The sequence below is a fragment of the Podarcis filfolensis genome (genome assembly GCF_964270895.1).
Source record: "Podarcis filfolensis genome assembly, chromosome: 2".
Taxonomy (NCBI): domain Eukaryota; kingdom Metazoa; phylum Chordata; class Lepidosauria; order Squamata; family Lacertidae; genus Podarcis; species Podarcis filfolensis.
In genome coordinates, this window is record NC_139605.1 from 56,098,789 (window position 1) to 56,117,041 (window position 18,253).

The window sequence follows — 18,253 nt, forward strand, 5'->3', positions numbered from 1 at the left end:
AGACCACAAATTCAAGGTCCCTACTATTCCTGGCAGCCGTATCTTTATACAAACTTACAGAGATTTCAATTTGTTTTTTAGATTAAGAAGCAGATTAGAATCTGCCATATCTAGGCTCAATAAAATAGCACACACAGTCAAGAGCAAAGTTAAACTTTACTTTACAGTAATTGCTTTCTTTTATATACAAAGAATTACAGTACATATTTTGGGAACATTTGGGTAGGACAACTTTGTTTTTCATTGTCATAGTTTTTACACACACACAGTTAAATGAGTCAGGGGAGGAAAAATAAGAATCCACGAGCCAAAACTCTTCCTCTTCTTCTAATGTAGATACTGTAAAGCATTTCCCTTGCCGGCCATTTGTAGAGAACGTAGATGAGAATAGGATAGCTCTGTAAAAAGACATTATGCTTGACTGTTGGTAACCACAATAGATGCACTGAAAAGAATTCCTTCCCCATTATTCATGCAGAAATACTGCAATTATGCACTGGAGTGTCATTGCAGAACAGGACTTTTCCCAGAGGCCTTCTGCAATTGCTCTGTTCAGTCACAACTCCCAGCAGAGAGTCTGGGAGAGTCAGCATGCAGCACACTGCCTGAGGGCAAAGCAATACAGCTTGGAGAAATGCAATATTTCATCTCCGTTAGCACCACACGCTACTCCATTTCTGTACCCGCAGCTAAATGAGTGGGGAGAGCTCTCCAGTCTTAGCCCTGCCCAAACCCCTTTGGAACAAAATGGGGGGGATGGGACTGTCAAGCGATTAGAGAAGAGTTTCTCTCTCCCAACATATTACAGACCTGAACAATTCAAAAGCACCACACCATACATTACTGAAATAAGCTGCTACAGCAAAGGAATATGCCCTGTGATGCTGCTGAGGAGAAATGGAAGGAATGGCACTTAGCTGCCCCTTGCCACATCTGCTCAGCACCCACTCAAGGGAATAGGGTTAGTGAAATTCCAGGTGTTTCCAAGATGATGCTCTGCGTAGGCTGAGAAGTGGTTTCCTATGCACAAATACCCTTGCAAGCATTCACTTTCAAGAGACCACACTGCCTCAGTAGGGAGAATAGGAACTAAGTGTCGTTTGTACACTGATCCCATCTTCCAGAAAATCAGAGTCTGGGAGCATGGGGGGCAAAAATGTGGCCATTTAAAATATAACTTCTATTCCTGCCTTCTGTCAGTACTTGAGAAATGTGCTCTGACATCTCTTGCTTTCAGACATGAAATCCAATACTTGTTAAAATCATCACATTCCCAGCATCCCTAGCCCTCTGACTCCCACGGAAGGGAATCCATCAATACTGCAAAATGTCACCACACTCAATGCATTTGTTAACAAATTCTTGTATGTTACCAGTCATGCAGATTTGGCGGAAAGGGGAAAGGCTTTATTCCGTTTCAGCACAATTACGTAGGCTGCAGAATGTTTAAAATCTATTCCAAATGTTGTCACCATTATTTTATTAATTATTATTATTATTATTATTACAAAAGCCTACAGCTCAGCTCCTCCATTCCAAAGTATTCATCCTAAACCAGGAGTGGGGATCCTGTGTCCCCTCTAGACACTGGCATACAATTCCTATCAGCCCGAGCTAGTAAGGCCAGGGTGAGGGGGTTGGAGTTCAACATCTGCTCTTCACCCCTGCCCTAAACCAATCAAATAACCACCTTAGTAGCCACAGCATAATGCAAAAGGTGATGCATTCTAGGAAAGTCCCATCACAGGTGCTCTTAGCAGCATGTTAGTCAATTGCACAGACGAGGAGTTTCCAAATATTTTAACATAAAGAACACTCTTCAGGCCACGACCCTGGGGTCGGAAAAGGGAAGTAATTCTTGCAACATTAAAGTGAGAGGGGCAGAGGGAAGCACTGAATAGAGGTATACCCTGTTGAGCTGCTATAAATACCCCAATTGCTCAAAAATAAACATGAACATCTTTTTAACAGACCTAGGCACTTGCAGTTGATCTAATCCCAGTCCCGTTGGCGCTCTAACTTTTGGAGAAACATCCAATAGGGAAAAGCACAGAGACAGAACACCTGATTTCTGGAGAATGATCTGCTCCATTCTGTACAGCAACTACGTATTTTTCATGTGGCAAAATTTTAATTACCTGTGAATATTTTATAAATGGGGTGGAAATTGTATTTTGTTAGCTTCATTGTAAACAATGCCAGTCAAGGGTGCAAGTACAACTACCTGACTCCACTATAGTCTATTATTCCATGAAACTATGGAGCTAGTGTAGAATCTGGCGCTTGAGACGCTCAGGATGCTGCTGAATCATCTTTCAATTGTTTTGTGTAAAAAAAAAAGGTGGGGTGGGGGATTCCTGGTTTAATTTCAGATACTCATGGGTGGAGGAGAGTTGCTGGGCAAAATTTGTTGTCATACCTAGTTCTTTGCCCCTTCCCATGATTAACAGAAACAGTAAGTTATGAAATAAGCAAACATACACAAATCTGTTTTTTCTGCATGATTCAAATGTCACAGTATTCAATTAAGCTTTTCTTGCCACAGATCTGGCCTCTTGGCACAGATTTTCAAGCACAAAATGTGCAAAGCTCTATGTCCCACTAGACCCCAGCATTATAGCACCTTATTTTCTGCATGAAATATAGAAACATGATGGGGAGTAAGATTTGCACACCAGAAGCCGCTTGCCATGCTCACACCCCTAGCAAAGTACCACATAAGCAACAGCAGAATAGAACATGCCTGGACCATTTTAAGAAGCAGGATCAAATTTTGTTTGTGGCAGCCCAGCTCTTGGAAAGGTAGCTGATTCACACTAGGTAAAAGGGTACACAACAGGGGAAGCATTCAGGTCCAATATCTCTCCCAGCACTCTCCTAGCCTGTGTCTGTTTGCATTCTGGATCCCTCAGAATCAAACAGCACTTGGCTTCTGCTTGGCCAGTGTCCCTTCCTAATTGAATGTTGTGTCTTATGGGAGTGACTGGCTCTTCCCATTTCACATAGGAAACCACCCCTGCTTTGGGTTGAAGGTGCCGATTGGGTGAGGTTCCTGCGTAGCATTTCTCTTAATCTGCACCTTGGGATTTTCTCCTTACTCCTTACATAACAAACCAGACACCAGCCTCCCAGACTTGGAGAGATGCTATCAGTATAAAGTTGTGCTACAGGCATGCAGGTACACACACTCCACACATACATCCGTGACACTTTCTACTTCAGATGCCCAGTTTAATTGATCAGCTTCTTGTTTCTACAAAACAAGTCCTTCAGGGAGGGAGGCGGTGGCAAAACTGAATCTGTACAGAGAGGCTCTTGGGGGAAAAGGAGAAAGCAGGACGGCAGCAGACAACAGGGGCTGAAATGCCATGCAAAAATCCAACTGACTTTAAGCAGGAGTTCCTAGATAAAGATTCTGAATGTGCTGCTGCACAGATCCCCTACCGTGTCACGCATTCTTGACCCCTAGCACCTACACTCAGGAGAATTAATGCAAAATGGACTTTTCTCTGTTTTAAAGATTTAAAACAGCCTCCACCAAAAATATTCACAGTTTATTGTTGTTGTTTTTCCATGAAACAAATAGCTAGTTAAAAACACATGACATTGCAAGAACAGAGTTGGACAAAGCAGTGCAGGCATCTTTCTTGTTACAGGTACAGCTGGCTTGGGGTGGGGTCTGGCACAAAGGAAGCCCTAAACACACAATCTACACGACAAAGTCCAGCTCACGGGAAGGCCTAAATATGTAAAATTTAGAGCTTTATTATTATTATTTTCCACACATGAGAAATATTTAACATACTGAACCTCGTGATTGGTTTGGCTTGCTTGTTTAAAAAGGTGATCTTTTTGTTTTAAAAAAGGTTTTAGTAAAATGCCCTTGGCTTCTTGTTTCTGTCTCGTTCAGAAGAGTTGTCCTGTTTCCCTTTGTGCAGGAGTCACGCAGAAACCAAAATGTACTTGCATTTCCCCATTTTCAGCAATAAGCAACCGCTGAGCCTGCAGGTCTTCGAGGAAAACCAATGTTAAGAACTAAGATTCCATTAGCTATAACACTTTGCAAAGTCACTAGCTTTGGAGAGAGAGGGAAATGATTCAGGGGAGAGGATGAGATGCACAGTGGTGGTGGGGGGAATGTTTTGTAGTGCCCAGCAGGTACCATCATTGTGGAAAGCCAGCATTGAAAAAAGTATTGGGTCAGAATTTGAACTGCCACTGTATAGGATCAACTGTAGTACTATTGCAATTCTACAGAGGATCTGAATACCCCAATGATATATGCTTCAAAGTAAAAGGATCAGAAACCAGAACTTCTGCTTTGTGCAAAAAAACAACACCTGGAAATCTAAAAAGGGCAAATTAGGAGCTAGCCAAATTTGCTGCTTGAAGCTGAAGCATGACAGACTGTGCGACTTCAGCTATCCAGGCCAACAGAACATGAAAAGGAGGCAAAGGTTAGCAGGAAAGGGGTAGGTGTGTGTGTGTGTGTGTGTGTGTGTGTGTGAGAGAGAGAGAGAGAGAGAGAGAGAGAGAGAGAGAGAGAGAGAGAGAGAGAGATTGTTAAGCTGCCTCCAGACATCAGTGTGTCTAACTGAAACCACCATGTGAAATATTGGCATGGTATGCTTGCTTGTCTCTCCTACAGCCAAGATATGAAGAAACCTAGACATATTCAGGGCCAAGTAAACAGTAACTTCTCTGATCCTCAATATAGTTCATCAACAATATCTAACCAGCACCACAGCAAGCTGCATTTATGTCTGGTTGGGTAACAATAACCACTTCCACCAGAGTTATGCATAATACCAGCCTGGCTACGCACCAGGCATAAAGCGCTGCACTGACTGGGAAAGAGAGATGAAGAAAGGAAGAGAGATCTAAGCCAGCTGCTGCAGCCCTTAGTGTTCCAGTGTGAGAACTATGACCTCAGCTACCTCTGTTTCTGACATGCAGATATTCTTCAGTGTAGCCCAGTTAAATTCAAGTTTTTGTTTCAGTATTTTTTGGTAAGATGGGAAATACTTTAAGCTGGAGATTAATCAAGGTAAGATTAACAAAACACGCTTTCTATCCTGGAAACATTTATTCTCAAATGGGTTATTAGTTCTGTTCTGCCTTCTGAGGTGACATACTTTAGCCAGAGGAATGAACCCCAAATAGTTAGGACTACTGTAAACAATGCAAACATGAATCCTAAGCAACTGCTTGTAGTGGAGCGGGGGGGGGGATTAGTTTCATTCATCCAAAAACACTAATAATTCTTGTTGCAAAGACTGAAAAAAGTTAGGTAACAGCAATGATGCACCACAAAAATCCAGAAGAGAGATTGATTCATTTGTCTAACCTGCTGTTGCCTTTAGTGGTCAAAATTCTGCCTATGTGGGGGCTCTGACTTTAATGTGCTAGAGATTTAAGTCCCAGGATAAGAATGCTAGGAGACGGTATCTCTGAATTTCTTTTCCCCCCACCTCCAATTATAAAGTCCGTGAAGGATCTTCAGCTGTTCACAAAGGAGCAGACAGTTCCACCTAGTGGAACTGGGCTTCTCAGCTAACTTCAAGTAACGTTTCTTCAAAAAGCACCTGTATTTGCTGTGCCCTGGCAGCATATTCTCAAGCAAAACACTCTCCTAAAACAGAACTCTGAGAAATGAAAACTAGGGAGGAAACTGTCAGGTCCCTTCGCTTTGCTTCTCCAATGACGGGATTCCATCAGTTGAATTGTTTTGGAAATGCAAGGTGCCAGTACAGAATGGCTGGCTTGCAACTAGTGAGATGGAATGAAGCTACTTCTTTGGAACAGTGTAGGAGCAAATCTAGGAGACACACCATTAATGCACGCCTGTCACTCAGACATGCAAGGTTAGTAATTTTGATTATTTCAATGGAATTAGAGATTATTATCCACAGTGGATTCCTTTATTTCAGCTTTATTGTTTCCAAAATGAAGACGGAACAGGCCATCTACATTCTTGCTGCTTGGCTGGGCATCGTTCGGATTTAGGTAAATGTAGGTGGGTAGTTTGGGTGGGATGTTGGAAGGTCAAGGATCTGGGGAAGTGAATTTTTTTTAAAAAAAAACAACCCAAGAAACAAAATACCCTTCCCCATACAATAAAAAAACAAACAAAACAAAAATAGTGACCCATCTGGCCTTGAACTGGCTTCACTAAGGTTTAGACTCAGTAGGTTCATGGCCAGGGGAATCCTGGTTCAGTACTAGCACCACGTTTTGTTCAGACAAAGGCAAAATGTCCTGCCCCACAGGCGTTTGTGCTTTCCCAGAGAGCCAAGAGATCTGCTCCAACGTTTGAATGTTTCTGGGCAGCCACGATGCCTGTCCAGAAGGCAGTGGAGCTTCTCTTGCAGGCCAAAGGGGTTGTTCAAATGCACACAATCTATCTGTGGGCCAAAATGGCTGCTCCGTGGAAGGTGCAGATGCGGCTTCTTGGCCTGAGCAAAGACTGTGCTCAGGAGACTGCAGTTTCTCAGCTGTCCAAAGCGATTGCTCCACCGATTGCAGTCCTTTCGCACTATGCCAAGGGGTCTGTTCGTGTATTTGAAAATTCTCTAGAGGGTGGGCTGCTTGCCCAACATAGCCCGAAAATTTCCCTGTAGGCCTGCAAGGCTGCTCCTCGGATACAGATGTCCGCTCTTTCTGCTGAGGAGTCTGCTCCACGGTCACAGAGCCTCTTTCTTTTGGCTGAGCGTTCTGGTCAACAGGCCTCAGTGCTTTCTCTGAAAGCAAAGGCCTCAGGCTTAGTGGGGAAGGAAGCTGAGGCCTCAGACCTGTGGTAGTGGAAGGCTTGTCTGATGGCATGGGCCGAGCATCTGCTGGGGTAGAAACCCTGTTGGGCGGCTGTGGCTGTGGAACTACAGGAGTGGCTGGCTTTTCTGATGGTTTAGACCTCAGGGCTATGGGGGTGACTGGTCTGACCACTGGCTGAGATCGTAGGCTCAGTGGAGCAACAGACTTGCCCGAGGGCTTGGGTGTTGGGCCAAGAGAAATGGGCCTGTCCAGTGGCTGAGGCCTTGGAGATTCAGGATCAGCAGGCTTGTCCAACGCCTGGAGCTTTGGTATCTCTGCAACAGGAGGTTCCTCCGAATTCTGCGACCTGGGCATGCCTGCAGTAGGTGACAGTTCTGACTTCTTGGATCCTGGTGGTTTCACTGTGGAGCTTTTGTCTGTTGTCTGAGGTCCCAATGCCTCCGGAGCAGGTGGCTTGTCCTGAGGTCCTGGTGCCTCTCCAGTGACCGGCTTGTCTGATAGCTGTGACTCATGAGCTACTGTGGAGGATAGCTTTTCTGACGATTGTGACTTCTGGGCAACAGCAGAAGCCTGTTTTTCAGAGGGCTGTAACCTCAGGGCCACCGTGGAGGGCGATTTTTCTGAGGGATGTAGCCTGAGCGCCACGGCAGAGAGCGGCTTATCTGACGACTGCAACCTAAGGGCAAGGGCTGAGGATAATTTGTCTGAGGGCTTTAACCTCAGGGACAGGGTGGAGGGCAATTTGTCTGAGGGTTTTAAACTCAGGGACAGGGTGGAGGGCAGCTTGTCTGATGGTTGTAGCCTCAGTGCCACGGTGGAGGGTGCTTTATCTGAGGACTGCAGCTTCAGCGCGACAGAAGAAGGCTGCTTGTCTGAGGACTTTAGCCTCAGAGCCATTGAAGAGGAAGGTGGCTTATCTGAGGGTTGCAGCCTCAGGGCCACAGTCAGAGGTAGCCTCTCTGACGGCTGAGATTTCGGGCCTATAGCCGCAGGCTGCTCGTCTGATGGCTGAGTGTTTTGGCAGCCAGCTGCCGATTCTGTGGAAGGCGCATACTCACGAATCTCTCCTGGCTCTAGAGGGTTAGGTCCGCATGGATCATGTTCTGTGCAGGACAGGCGTCCGTCCAGTTTAGAGATGAAGAGCATGCCCTCTCGGTGCTGCTTGCAAAAGGACCTGGGGCACATCTCACAGAAGGAAGCTGCCTCTTTGCTGCACACGTCACACTGGTGCCAAGGGCATTCCCATTTCCCTGCAGCACAGAAAAAAAAGGTGCAGCTTAAGAGGAGGTGAGAAAGTCAGATCGGCGAATGGCTGAAATCAACAAGAAAGAAAGCCTGGACTAACTCTGGAGGTTGCTAAGGGGATATCATCCAAAACAGCTCTAGTTTACCAGGCATCCATTTGCCATTATAAATTACTTTGCAGTTATGTAAAATGCGCTGGTTTGTTCATTCAGTTCTAACCACTGTGTTTCAAGTTAGTTTTGGTTCAAGCAACAACAACAACAAAAGTAATGATTTAAATCAAGTTTTCAAACTTAGCAAACTGAGCTGGTGGAACTTCCTTTTATTTGGTCTTTTGTCCACACCAAACAAGCACTCCACTCAGAGATGGTATGCTTCTGAATGCCAGTTGCTGGGGGATATGAATGAGGAGAGTGTTGTTGCACTCAGGTGCTGCTTCTGGGCTTCCACTGTGAGAACAAGATGCTGGACTAAATAGGCCTTTGTTCTGATGCAGCTGGGCTCTCCTCCCATTTTTATTATATGAACTGTCACCAGCTGCTAAGTTTGGGAGGCATCATTTCTCGCTCGAGGCTAGTGCTATCGATGCAGCTGTTATACTAAGGTTTCTATGAATAAAAGTGAGAATACGTGACTGACCTGCAGGACGCCTGGTCAGATTGAGGCAGTCAGCATGGTACACCTTTGGGCAGCCTGGCCTCTTACAGGAAACCAGCTGCCCTCCATCCCCGCAACTGAAACATTCATCCTCACGCTCCTTCATAATCTCTGCTTGGGATTTGCGCTTCCCATGCCGCCTCTTGAACTTCTTGGACTTCTCTTCAGAGACAGGTGGCTGGTTCTGGAGACAAAACAATGCCACTGAGTAAATGCTCAAAGGGAACAAATCCCAGTCCTCATACCTCTTTCTGTTAAACTTCTTTAGCTGACTTGATGAAAGACCACAAGGAAAACAGCTGCAATCACAATTCTTGAGGGGTAAGTAAACAGTTCAATCCTGAATAGGCCATATGATAAGATTATGTTTTCCTAGTATGAATAAGCCCAGAGTTTCCCCAGCTATGAAAGTTCCTAACAAAAGTATATTCATTTTGGACACATTGGAAGTTTTACATTCATCCTGACCATTGTGTCAGGAGAACAACACCAACAACAATGTATTATCCATATGCTGCCCATCTAACAGGGTTGCCTCAGTCACTCTGGGTGGCTTCCAACAAATTAAAACACCCAACAAAGCAAAACATCAAACATTAAAAACTTCCCTATACAGTGATTAATGTTATTAGCACAGATCTCTCCTGGCATTGGCTTTTTTCCAGCCCCCCCCCCATTTTCATCTGATTTAAGCAATGCAGAGTGGGCTTTAAAGGGGTGCCATTTTTATCAACAGCAATAGCAATCACACAGTAACTTGGAGAGGAGTATACTGAAGAGAACAAGTTTCCTTTAAATTAAGTAAAAAATGAACCCCAAGCAATTCAAAAGGCAGCTGAAGGAAGAAATCTAAATAAGGGTTTGAAATACCTTTGGTCTTACTCCAAGGAAACCACTGCAGTTTGGAGCACCACATTTGCAAACTGTCTTCCCATTCCCCAAACACTCCAGGTTGTAGTTGAAAGTCAGCTCAGTCCCTGGTAATAAGAGAAATCAATGAGGCCCATTTGGATTGTAATAGGCTTTGCTAAACCTGAAGTTCTAGAACTGGAATGAAAGATTAAAAACAAACAAGAAAAACCAACCACCCAAAAAAAAAAGATGTGCAAATGCTGAGGAGAATCTGCTGCTTCTACTTTTCCTTGTATGTGCTGAAATTCCAGTGCCGGCTAGCAACAAAGGTCTATGACTTAGTAGAATTGCATTACCTTACCTCCTGAGGACCATGCAAGATGAAATTTCAACAAGCAGGATGAAATTTCCTACATTGTGAATATAGTACAAATACACAGATAGAAGAACATACCTTCCACCAAATAGCCACCTGTCAGGGATGCTGTATTGTATCTTGCACTGAGCAGGGGGTTGGGAAATGACTTCAAAATACTACTCCCAACTCTTTGATTCTATGACAGCCGCTACCTATTAAAGCTTTCTGTTATATGTAATGGATGGTGTACGCAGAGATATGTGTCACTTTCTGTGAAGAAGTATCTCAACTTCTTACATGCAAACACTCAGGGAGGAATCCAACATAGTGCTATGGCAATCGTTCCATCAGCTCAAGCTTTTCAGATTGTGAGACAAAATGACCCCCCTCTGCTCCCTCCACATGCAGTTCTGGGGGTTTTATTGACCCCCCACCACAAAGCCAATTTCAGTGAGAGGATGGGAAAAGAAGGGAAGTGCCACTGAATCAGCAGAAGTCCTTGAACAGAGTTCCATTAGCGGGACTCATTAGTTAAACCTGCCCTCAGGCTGCAGACTTTCATTTCTTGATACATACGCCAAAATATCAGAAACAAGGCTACTAATCATTAGGGCTCCTTACCAGCTTTGATATTTATGAGCGCAAAAAGGCCAACCCGAGTATCTCCATTCACTGACCACTTCTGTGTCTCACAATTTGGCTGGCAGCAATGGTTCATAAATCGAGCATAATTGCCTTTTGGTCCAGCATCAATTATTCGATCCTAAAAAGCACAGGGAAGAACTCAGCCTTTCAAAACACAGCCAGAACTTTATTCTTAGCTATAAGCAGTGCAATACAGATATGGAATGCTCTAAGAAATTTGAGGGTTGGGAGAGATGTCTTTCCAAGAAAGCACACACACAGATCAGGTGGGTCTTGCAATCTAAAACCAATGCCAACAGAAGGCACAGTATCTTAATTTATTGTTTCAAATGTACATGAACTAGCAGTATTTTACTTCAGATATAGAAAACAGGAATGTTTTCACACACCTTGTCCAAAGTTAGCATATAAAAGTTGGTGATATCGTGCTCTTGGGCATAGCGGATTCTGGCCCGGCATTCCTCCTCATCTATCAGCTCTCCCACATATTCGTTGACAAACTCACCCTGAAAGTGTGGAAGTGGGAAGAGATGAGAGAACAACAAATAGTACTCTGAATACAAAGCCAAGACCAATCAAACTCAGGGGGTTTGGGGATGGGAAGAGATACGCATAGGAAACAAATGAACAAAACACACACCCATTAAAACAAAAGTTACTAATTCATAGCTTTTCATGGAAACCAAAATCTTTAGTGCTTTTTGGAAGGTGAGCCTGAGGAGGCACCATCTCTATTTTAGGTACCGAACTGCATTCCTTAATAAAACATACTAGAGCATCATAACCATCGGTTTTATTACAAACTGGTTTCTTTTGACCTAGACCACTGCTCTTTGTAGTCTGGTATGCCTGTCACACTATGCCAACCCATGGCCTCCAAAAAAGAAAACTGTGAGTGCTTAGTGCCTCCCTAACCTTCCTACTGCTGTGCTGAGCTAAATCATAATTAACCACGAGAAGCAGCCAAGATTTAGGGCTCATGGTTTGCCTAGGAGAGCTGAAATTCAGCAATTCAAGCGTTTACAGTAGTTACTTTTTACAACAGTAAAAACTGCAAATGCAGACATCGCCTTGATAGAAATTTTTTTGGTAATCCACTCAGTTTAAATATGGGGTTTAAGATCCCTTTACTTAGATGGGTATTAATTAAGGATGGTTTTGGTGTAAGAAAATGTGGGGGTTAGAAACAGTCTAATGAGCAGTCCTTTCCATCTGTTTCTTAAAACACAGAAGCGTGATGAAAAACTGGGCACTCAAGAATTTGCGGTGTAGGATGAAAAGAAGAGAGGTAAGCAATACTACTCATCTGGGGAAATCCTGACATATATTGATTTCTGCTAAATCTACCGTATTTTTCGCACCATAGGACGCTCCGTCCCATAGGACGCACCTAGTTTTTTGGGGGGGAAATAAAGGAAAAAAAATTTCCCTTTATTTCCCCCCCAAAAGCAGGTCAGGGAAACCGAACCAGGTCGAGGAACAGCGGGATGGTGGCGCTGCGCCTCCCTGCTGTCCCCCGAGCTTGTGGGGCTGGCTGATGTCTGCCTGGCGCGCGGGGCGCTCTGCTTCAGCGGGCCCCACCCGCCAGGCAGCAGGCTGCTATCCGCAGCGTGGGGAGCCCTGCGGGGAACTCCTGCAGGGCTCCCCACGCTGCGGGTGTCTGCCCAGCGTGAGGGGCGCTCTGATTCAGGGCGCCCCGCCCGCCGGGCGGCAGGCTGCTATCCGCAGCTTGGGGAGCCCTGCGGGGAACTCCTGCAGGGCTCCCCACGCTGCAGATGTCTGCCTGGCGCGAGGGGCGCTCTGCTTCAGGGCGCCCCACCCGCCGGGCGGCAGGCTGCTATCCGCAGCTTGGGGAGCCTTGCGGGGAACTCCTGCAGGGCTCCCCACGCTGCAGATGTCTGCCTGGCGCGAGGGGCGCTCTGCTTCAGGGCGCCCCACCCGCCGGGCGGCAGGCTGTTATCCGCAGCTTGGGGAGCCTTGCGGGGAACTCCTGCAGGGCTCCCCACGCTGCAGATGTCTGCCTGGCGGGAGGGGCGCTCTGCTTCAGGGCGCCCCACCCGCGGGGCAGCAGGCTGCTATCCGCAGCTTGGGGAGCCTTGCGGGGAACTCCTGCAGGGCTCCCCACGCTGCAGATGTCTGCCTGGCGCGAGGGGCGCTCTGCTTCAGGGCGCCCCACCCGCCGGGCGGCAGGCTGTTATCCGCAGCTTGGGGAGCCTTGCGGGGAACTCCTGCAGGGCTCCCCACGCTGCAGATGTCTGCCTGGCGCGAGGGGCGCTCTGCTTCAGGGCGCCCCGCCCGCCGGGCGGCAGGCTGCTATCCGCAGCTTGGGGAGCCTTGCGGGGAACTCCTGCAGGGCTCCCCACGCTGCAGATGTCTGCCTGGCGCGAGGGGCGCTCTGCTTCAGGGCGCCCCACCCGCCGGGCGGCAGGCTGCTATCCGCAGCTTGGGGAGCCTTGCGGGGAACTCCTGCAGGGCTCCCCACGCTGCAGATGTCTGCCTGGCGCGAGGGGCGCTCTGCTTCAGGGCGCCCCACCCGCCGGGCGGCAGGCTGCTATCCGCAGCGTGGGGAGCCCTGCGGGGAACTCCTGCAAGGCTCCCCATGCTGCGGGTGCGTTCCCGAAGCGCCGGGCGCTCTGCTTTCAGGGCGCCCAACGCTCCGGGAAGCAGGCTACCATCCGCAGCCTAGACACGGCTAGCGGAGCGCTGCGCTAATCCCGAAGTTTGGGGCGTGCGGAGCTCAGCGCGCCCCAAGCTTCTGGGTGCCGGCAAGGTCTCCGCTAGACGGCTAGCGGAGACCTTGCCGGCACCCAGAAGCTTGGGGCGCGCTGAGCTCCGCACGCCCCAAGCTTCGGGATTAATGCAGCACTCCGCTAGCCGTGGGAGAGCTGGGTCTCCCATGGCTAGCGGATAGCTTCCTGAAGCCTGGAGAGCGAGAGGGGTCGGTGCGCACCGACCCCTCTCGCTCTCCAGGCTTCAGTGAAAGCCTGCATTCGCTCCATAGGACGCACACACATTTTCCCTTGCTTTTTAGGAGGGAAAAAGTGCGTCCTATGGTGCGAAAAATACGGTAGTTCAGATTGTTTCAAGGTTCCATTAACACAGAACCCAACTTATATATGGGAAGGCAAAGACTGACTATATATTTAGGTAACCATGGGAAACAAACTCCTACCACATGTGTATGTATGTCTCAGACAGGAATAATGACTCATTTCTTATCTTTGTAAATTTTACACTTTAAGAAAGGAAAACTAAAGTTATAGAAAGTGTGGGATGCTGAAACTAAACTTGGGGAAGAATTAAGACAGCAAAAAACAAACATACCTTTTTAATGTCTCTTTTGGCTTGCAAACCCCAGCCTCTTGCCAGTGTGCGGAATATTTCCACTTCAGGATACTGCCTTTTGGTAAAACACTGGTTTTGGCAACGTTCCCCAGCAGGACAGACAGCAGGGTGACACTCATAGAGCAGCATGCGATTAATACACTCGGAGTCTAGGCCACAGGGGTTTTCATCAGCTGGCTTGCAATTGCAACGTGGGATCTCAGACAAGTCTGCAGTGAAGATCTGCACTTTGCCTACAGGCCGGTTCACCTTTAAATACAGATATAAGCCACTAAGTAAATCAGCTGGCCTAGCTAAATCACTGGAATGCAGAAATGTAGACTACATACATGGAAATCAGAAACAACTTTTGCTACAGTGATACTTGTTGAAATGGGTCAATACTGCACTTTCATGTATATTGTTAATCTTTCAGCTGCAACTCTTCTACCAGCATAGAAAATGCACCTTCCACTTTAATCAGCTATTGTAATGGTGTTCAATAGTGTGAGGTGATCCTTTCTCAGGGTGGGACAGAAAGAACATAGTAGTTCACACAGTAAGGAGACTCCCTTCCTTTCAAAAGGATTTTATACACCAAAGATTTACTGCAGGTCAGCAAAGAGTTGAAGTTCATGTGGCCAATAGCTGACCTCATAGTTTACACTGGGATTAAAACATAGGTAAAACTCAATGTTGCACTACAGTGAACACCCCATCAACACAAGAATTGCACCTTGCCAGACAGAATGATCCCCCCAGCACTTCTGGGGGTTCTTCCAACCCCCTTAGACCCAATTCAGCGGGTGTGGAGGGGGAGGAGAGGAGGGAAAAGCCCCCTTGTGCAAGTGGAAATCCTCACACAGGGCTTGCACTGACATGACTTGTTAGGTGAATCTTGCCATGTGAATCTGTGGTACCACCGAAAACAGCTTGTGTGCTTCCTTTGAAGTCTAAAGGAAATGTTTCACAGTGGACAGATTGTACAGGTTTCAGCTTTTGCGGTGTAGTGGCAGGTGGCAAGATATGAAGAAAAGATTGGCAAGAAGAGTGTATAGTTAAGAGCACGTCCTGGTCAGCATTAACAATGGTTAAGACTTGTGCCTTCATTATGTTTAAGGATGGAGCACACAGTCCCATAGCCCAACCACCTTCAAGGGATAGGGGGCAACACATGTGCACAAGGCCCGCCATCTGCTATCATGTCCTGCATCCTCACCTTGATATGTTTGTAAGGAGGGGGCTTCTTATCATTCTTTTTGTCTTCCTGTAGCTGCCTCAGTTCCTTCTGCGTTTTCAGCTCTTCAAACCTCACAGCAGCTTCCTGCAGAGCTAAATTAAGAAAACTTCCTCATTATATATGAACAGACATTCAGCCACTTTTATATATGCACTTACATGAAAATATGCTGAAGTGAGGCACCAGTAACAGACGGGACAGGAGACAGCAGCCACAAAGAGGATTCTCTAGGAGTCACAGTCTGTAGCAAAACTGAGAACAGTACTGAGATTTCCATACTCCCAGGCAGTAGCCAGAAAACTTTAGCATGCCTTTGTTTCAGGATTGCAAAAAGTAAAGACATTGTTTTGTGTAACTCAAGCTTTTTGAAATAATTTGTTTTATCCCTACATCTTAAAGCTATATAGACACCAATCCCCATCTACTCCATGCTGAGTTCTTACATCAAGAAATGTCACTTCAGGAAAGATTAAAAACAACAACAAAAGAGACTCAGTTCCGACCTCTCAACACACTTTAGCTGAATTTGTATGTCACAGTAAACCACAGTTAATAGTTCACCAGGAATATGGAAATCACTCCCACTTTATTCCATCCAGTAGCAAGTGGAACAACAAACTATAATCCCTGATTTAGTGTTATGTTTCAACCATGTACACCAAGAGTTGTGGTTTGTTGCTCCTGCTCACCAGCAGAAGGGGGGAAATGGGGAGCAAGCTGCACACTCATGGTAAAGAATTAACCATTGTTTACCATGGCATGCAAATGCACCCACAGTTTGAGGTTCTGGATGGACAAAGTATAGTTTAGAACTACTTGTCTGCTTAGTGCTTCTGTGTCTAGGCCCAGTGGCCGTTGGAGGCAAAGCAATAGGTTACAGGTTACAGATTCCGCTAACCCAGAAATAGGTTACAGATTCTGCTAACTATAGTTAGTTTGCTTAGCAGAAACTATGGTTTGCAAACCTATTTCAAACCACAGCTTCCAATTCTGGTGTGCCAACCACTCACAAACCATTGCTCATCAGTTCAGACATCATGACAAACCAAAGTTGCTCAATCTATAATTCTGGCCAGGGCTATTTCTGAAGTATAATGATGCCAGAATCTATTCTTTTTTTCCTAAAGCAGCATCTTATTTCCCTGAGAACAAAGAAAAAGATGGGATTCATTGCTAACTTTCATGGTTACATTAGAGTAAAAGAAAATGGGTTACCCTTCTTGTAAATGCCGTCAACTCCCTTTGCCATCTTGTCCTTGCTGCTCACATCTCCTTCCATATAGGGAAATACTCGAGCTTGGTGGGTCCAAAGGTAATCATTTGATCCAAAAAAAAGCACAGGAAATTCACCGATGACATGCTTCATTTTCTGGATGTTGACAGGGATGGTCCTAGGGTGGCAAATCTCAGCTGGCCACCACCTGGAAATGAACAAAGGCAAGAAAAACAGATGAACCCATGGATAAATTTCTGGAATGTCTGTTTCCTAGATCCACTCCTTTGGAGATGCATCGTGTGTGTGTGTGTGTGTTTGCTAACCTAACCATGGCATAACAGGAACCCACATTAGTAGAAGACTTTACGTATTCTATTAACATTGTGGAAACAACTGTAAGGGCAGCAACAGCCATGCTGGTAAGAATACACATAAAGCTGAGGGGAGGTCCCCTCTTGACATTGTGAATACAGTAGTACCTTGGGTTACAGACACTTCAGGTTACAGACCCTTCAGGTTACAGATTCCGCTAACCCAGAAATAGTACCTCAGGTTCAGGATGAGAACAGAAATCACACGGTGTCAGGGGGAGGCCCCATTAGCTAAAGTGGTACCTCAGGTTAAGAACAGTTTCAGGTTAAGAACAGACCTCCAGAACAAATTAAGTTCTTAACCCGAGGTACCACTGTACAGTATTAATAACATTAGCAAAGCAAAAATGAGCAGTAGCAACAAGCTTTCACAAGAGACAACTGAAATCTTTTAAATATAACAGAATTTGCCTTCATTCACTCTCACCTGTAACGTCCCACTTTAACCCAGACCACCTCCTTGTAGTGTGGCTTCTTGCCAGCTTTGCAGTCGTTACAGTACCAGCTCCCCTCTGGCATGTCAATGTTCAGACACTCCCTGTGGAATGCGGCAGGGCAGGATTCACAGCACAGAAGGCTTCCACCTGTGAGAAAGAAAGGCAGGTATGTCAGGGACAGAACCACAGGAACACCTATGCACAGCATCACATTAAAAGGGGAGTTCATCCTATCCTGACCTCAAATCCCACTTCAGTTCTTTAAATGGAAAATGGGTCAAAAGAGGGTCGTGCTGGTCTCCAGAATAAAGTTAACTTCACCCCCCAGGTATCCATTTTATTGTAAAGGTCTCAACTGTGTCAAAGCCAATACAATATGCCAGTGCTAAACCCAATCATATCTATTTGCATAGCGAAGCACCTGCGGGCCACAACATTTTCTTTTTTCCACTACTTCGTCTTCTGAGGTGTTATATATGACAAGGAGGCAGTTAGGCCAATCTTCGCTCACAGAAAGCGGGATGGTGAAAAGGGGGAAGTCAACCATGTATATTGTCCTAAGCTCTATGGAAGAAGGGCTTAAGTTCCATATTCCATGTCTCATTTGCTGCGCCTGCTATGTCAGCAAGCTTAGCAAACATATATATTACATTTTGTTTTGGTGGCTTTATCACTGTGGCCCATCCCACTAACATGACCACTGCCTTTAGATACAGTGGTACCTCGGGTTACAGACACTTCAGATTGCAGACTCCGCTAACCCAGAAATAGTACCTTGGGTTAAGAACCTTGCTCAGGATGAGAACAGAAATCACGTGGTGGCAGTGCGGCAGCAGCGGGAGGCCCCATTAGCTAAAGTGGTACCTCAGGTTAAGAACAGTTTCAGGTTAAGAATGGACCTCCAGAATGAATTAAGTACTTAACCCGAGGTACCACTGTATTGCATTCTATGGAAGGCCCATTGCCTTCTTTTGGCTGCTTCCCTCTCCCTTAGGCCCAAAGCAGGGACCCCCAGAGATGATCCTGACTGTATACCTCAGTCCGGCAATATGTTTCACTTACACAAAGGACAGCATCGTGGCCATTTGTATCATTTTGTGGTAAAGAGCTGATAGATTAGGCTGCCCCCTCACTTCC

General features: G+C 46.1%; 1 protein-coding gene and 1 long non-coding RNA gene across 36 annotated transcripts in view; one reads left to right on the top strand and one right to left on the bottom strand.

The window, feature by feature from the left end:
- Nucleotides 1-137: 137 nt before the first annotated feature.
- Nucleotides 138-18,253, bottom strand: part of NSD1 (nuclear receptor binding SET domain protein 1) — a 65,731-nt gene continuing 47,615 nt past the window's right edge. For 33 of the 35 annotated variants that reach the window (XM_083603717.1, XM_083603711.1, XM_083603700.1 and 30 more), the window contains 9 exons: nt 17,107-17,263; nt 16,308-16,513; nt 15,072-15,184; nt 13,853-14,122; nt 10,918-11,034; nt 10,505-10,646; nt 9,544-9,650; nt 8,656-8,857; nt 138-8,021 (listed from right to left, as the gene is read on the bottom strand). In XM_083603717.1, coding sequence (XP_083459843.1) covers nt 6,172-8,021; nt 8,656-8,857; nt 9,544-9,650; nt 10,505-10,646; nt 10,918-11,034; nt 13,853-14,122; nt 15,072-15,184; nt 16,308-16,513; nt 17,107-17,263 — 3,164 coding nt within the window. In that variant the 3' untranslated portion in view covers nt 138-6,171. The remainder of the gene's footprint in view (nt 8,022-8,655; nt 8,858-9,543; nt 9,651-10,504; nt 10,647-10,917; nt 11,035-13,852; nt 14,123-15,071; nt 15,185-16,307; nt 16,514-17,106; nt 17,264-18,253) is intronic. The other 2 variants (XM_083603725.1, XM_083603724.1) reach the window with 1 other exon arrangement.
- Nucleotides 8,870-14,563, top strand: LOC310757958. The gene is made up of 3 exons (XR_014545594.1): nt 8,870-8,994; nt 11,759-11,816; nt 14,289-14,563. It is a non-coding gene; the product is annotated as an uncharacterized lncRNA (long non-coding RNA).